At 41.5% G+C, this 3,324-nt stretch overlaps 1 protein-coding gene across 1 annotated transcript in view; it reads right to left on the bottom strand.

Moving 5' to 3' along the window:
- Positions 1–239: 239 nt before the first annotated feature.
- The window catches only part of tspan12 (tetraspanin 12), a 6,664-nt gene continuing 3,579 nt past the window's right edge, over positions 240–3,324 (bottom strand). The window contains 2 exon segments of the mRNA XM_025057426.1: positions 240–3,097; positions 3,289–3,324. The exon segment at positions 3,289–3,324 is cut by the window's right edge and continues 51 nt beyond it. Coding sequence (XP_024913194.1) covers positions 2,792–3,097; positions 3,289–3,324 — 342 coding nt within the window. The 3' untranslated portion in view covers positions 240–2,791.

Genomic DNA, 3,324 nt, shown 5'->3' with positions numbered 1-3,324 from the left:
AGAGTTTTACGTTCTTTGTTTTTTGTTTTGTTTGTTTCTAAAACTGCATGTACAAATCAACAAAGTGAAACTTTACTGCAGGTTTAGTGAGTTTATACATTTTTACTGTGACAGGAAGAGTTTTTGTTTTTACAAAGATAACCTGCAGTTCCTTAGTTGCAAATATAACGTGACTAAAAAGTACATGGAATACTGCTAGTATTAGCAGGTACTGGATTTATAAAGAAGCACCTGTGATTTTTAAGTTAGCAGTAGCTTACCGTGTGTTTATACAAAACTTGGATACGACTAATGTGTGTTTGTATTAGCCGTACCCAAGTTTTGTATAAACACCACCTCAAATAATCAGAATCTTCATATTACCCTAAGCTAACTTAAGTTAGCTTTGTTCCAATAACTTCACACCACATTGAGGGTAAACACTATGTGGAAAAAAAACAAAGCTCGGGCTAATGCTCATGCTAATCAGGGAAAACAAGAAGTGTTGACAATAAATTTTCTTATTATGTCTTCAAACACACCTCAAATTAGTTTACCGTTTCAGTTTAGGGAATCTTAGCTAACTATTTTTAAATGTTTGATCTCATCAAGCCCAAGCTAGCATTAGCTTAGTATCATTCAGATGTTTCAACAGGTTTATATTTAATTTAATAATAAAAGTGTATTTTGGTGTAAATATTGGAGATCATTTGTTTTCTGACAGATACATCAATATTTGCTTTTCATTGAATGAATGAGAGAAACTTTTAATGTAATCAGACTGGATCCAAAACTTCCTTTTCACAGCAAACAGTGAAACTTCTTGAGGACGTCAAAAGGACTTCTCGTCTCTCTTTATGGTAACTATTTTGATTCTGAATTGACCTTGTAAAAAATTCAATCATACTGCTGGGATTCAATCATACAGGCACGTGGATTTAAAAAGTCGCTGCATCGTAAAGAACCAAAGTTCATCATTGGAGCCTCTGGACGACTGATGTAGAAACATTCCTCCTTTTTGTTACATGAAATGTTGGTCAGGATTTCAGAGGAAGATGCAAATGACCGACCCTGTTCGCTGCCCCTGAACTAGCCCTGCTGACATTTACAGTACAACGTAATCAAACTGTTGTTTGGTGAAGATTTTGTTTTACCCTTTGGTCTGGATGATTGTTAGCTCACGTGTGGTGTTATTATTCTAGTAGTAAAAAACATTTGTTTTCGATTTGAACTCTGTAAATGTACAATGTTCAGTCGACGTTTCGCGTGGTATTTTTCTACAACTTGCATGCGTTTGATCGGGACGATTAACGGTGAAGAAAACAACATTTGGTTTGTTACTATATGTGTACATTTGACATCCACACCGGGAATTATTGGCGATGATGTTGCGACGAGGAGCTTCCTTTGTTCTGCTGTAAAAAGAAATAAATACTTGAACTTAAATCATTTTAAACTCATTTTGAACCACACAGCACATGTCAGGGGTGTCAAACTTGTTCTGGTTCAGGGGCCACATACAGCCTGATTAGACCAGTCATGTGGGCCGGACCAGCATTAATATAACATAATTACCCATAAATAAGAAGAAGTCCATGTTTCCCCTTTGTTTTCATGACAATAAGAACAAATATATTACAAAAAATATATTTAATGAAATATTTTACAAAACATCACTACCATGTTGTGCCTTTTTTCACTTTTAACATTCATCAAACGGGCCATATTGAACCCCCAAGCGGGCCAGTTTTGACCCACGGGCCATATGTTTGACACCCCTGCCCTATAAGTGTACATTTCTTTCTGTGTCACCCATCTACGCTAACAGCCATTTTCCATGTTTGTGCATTGAGCAGGCTGGTTCTGGCCCGCGGGCCGTATGTTTGACATCTCTGGTATATGTGGTTAACATTGAAGATGTGGTAAACAGTGAACATGGGTTTTTTTTATTATCAATAAATAATTTTACATTTATTCAGAGCAGTAACTACTCCACCGGACACCTCTGTGGGGTCAGGTGACTAAATCAGACATACATGTTCTGGGGTTGTGTGTAATTATTAAAGGGAAAGTTTGAGTTTTTTGGGGGGTGATGTGACTCTGTGAGGTTCTGTCTTAGAGTCAGTGTTGAAGACTCTATTATTTATCTTCTACAACGTCATGCTTTTCAGGGTCTCAGAAGGTTGACTGAAGCCAATCCCGACAGTCATCAAGTCAGGCCGGGGATACACGCTGGACAGTCACACGTAGAGACAAACAACCAATCAGCTGCCTCCCACAATCCAAAAACATGCAGAATAAGAATAAGGTCATTTGTTTCCCCAAAACCAGGAGTGTCAAACATACGGCCCGTGGGACAAAACTGGCCCGCTTGGGGTTTCACTCTGGCCCACTTGACATCTAATTAGGTTGAATGTGACCCATGAACCAAAATGAGTATGACACCCCTGCCCCAAACTGACCATAGGTGTGAATGGTTGCTGGCCCTAATAAGGAACTGTTCAGGATGAAACCCCACCTTTGCCTCATGGCTGCAACACATCACAATAACATGTTCAAACAACCTGAGCTACTGTATGGTTTTCTAGCAGTTAATCTCTGCACACACTCGTTCTTGTGTCCATGTGTGACAACAATAATGAATATATGACACTTGTCATACGGTCCTTAGGAACATAGCTGCATCATTGTCCAAGTTATGTTCAAGCCAGTGATCACTCGTGTTCATCACGTGTTCATAAAAACGTCACCAAATCAGCTCTCAGTCCTGTTAGTGACAGTGATTTCCGCCTCTGAATCGTCTCGTCTTGGGCTACGATAGTCGCTCCATCTCCAGCTGGACCCCCGGTGGTTTGGCCGCCGTGGGGTTCGTGTGGTTGCAGCCCGACTGCGTCGCTTCGGTTGTGTGTCCGTGTGCGGCTGTCAGAGAGGCAGAGTCGTCCGGCGCCGCCGTAGTGTTTGGCTCCGGAGCCTTTCGTCCGTAATAGAGCGCCCAGAGCAGCGTGAGAGTGAGCGCCATGGCCAGGATCTGAGCCACACCGATGGACACGCCCAGGAAACGCAACACCTGCAGTTGCTTCGTACCACGGATAAAAGAGTAGATCTTTGGACCACAGCCCTGAAACGGGAGTCACAGACGATGACAGACGAGGAAACACTACGTCCAGGTTTTTATTATGTAACGCTAACCAATCAACACCTTCGTTAGCGACACGATTTGTTGAACACTAGCAGCCACCAGCAGGGGGCGTCGACCTTTTTTTTAATTCTCTGTTCTTTTGTCCCACTTCTAGTCTTTTTTCAACTCACCTCCTGGTGGAGGTCACTGAGGTCATGGTAGTGGGC

Source organism: Cynoglossus semilaevis, chromosome 8, assembly GCF_000523025.1.
Source record: "Cynoglossus semilaevis isolate Cse_v1.0 chromosome 8, Cse_v1.0, whole genome shotgun sequence".
In the NCBI taxonomy this organism is placed as follows: domain Eukaryota; kingdom Metazoa; phylum Chordata; class Actinopteri; order Pleuronectiformes; family Cynoglossidae; genus Cynoglossus; species Cynoglossus semilaevis.
This window is presented reverse-complemented; position numbering and strand designations above follow the sequence as displayed.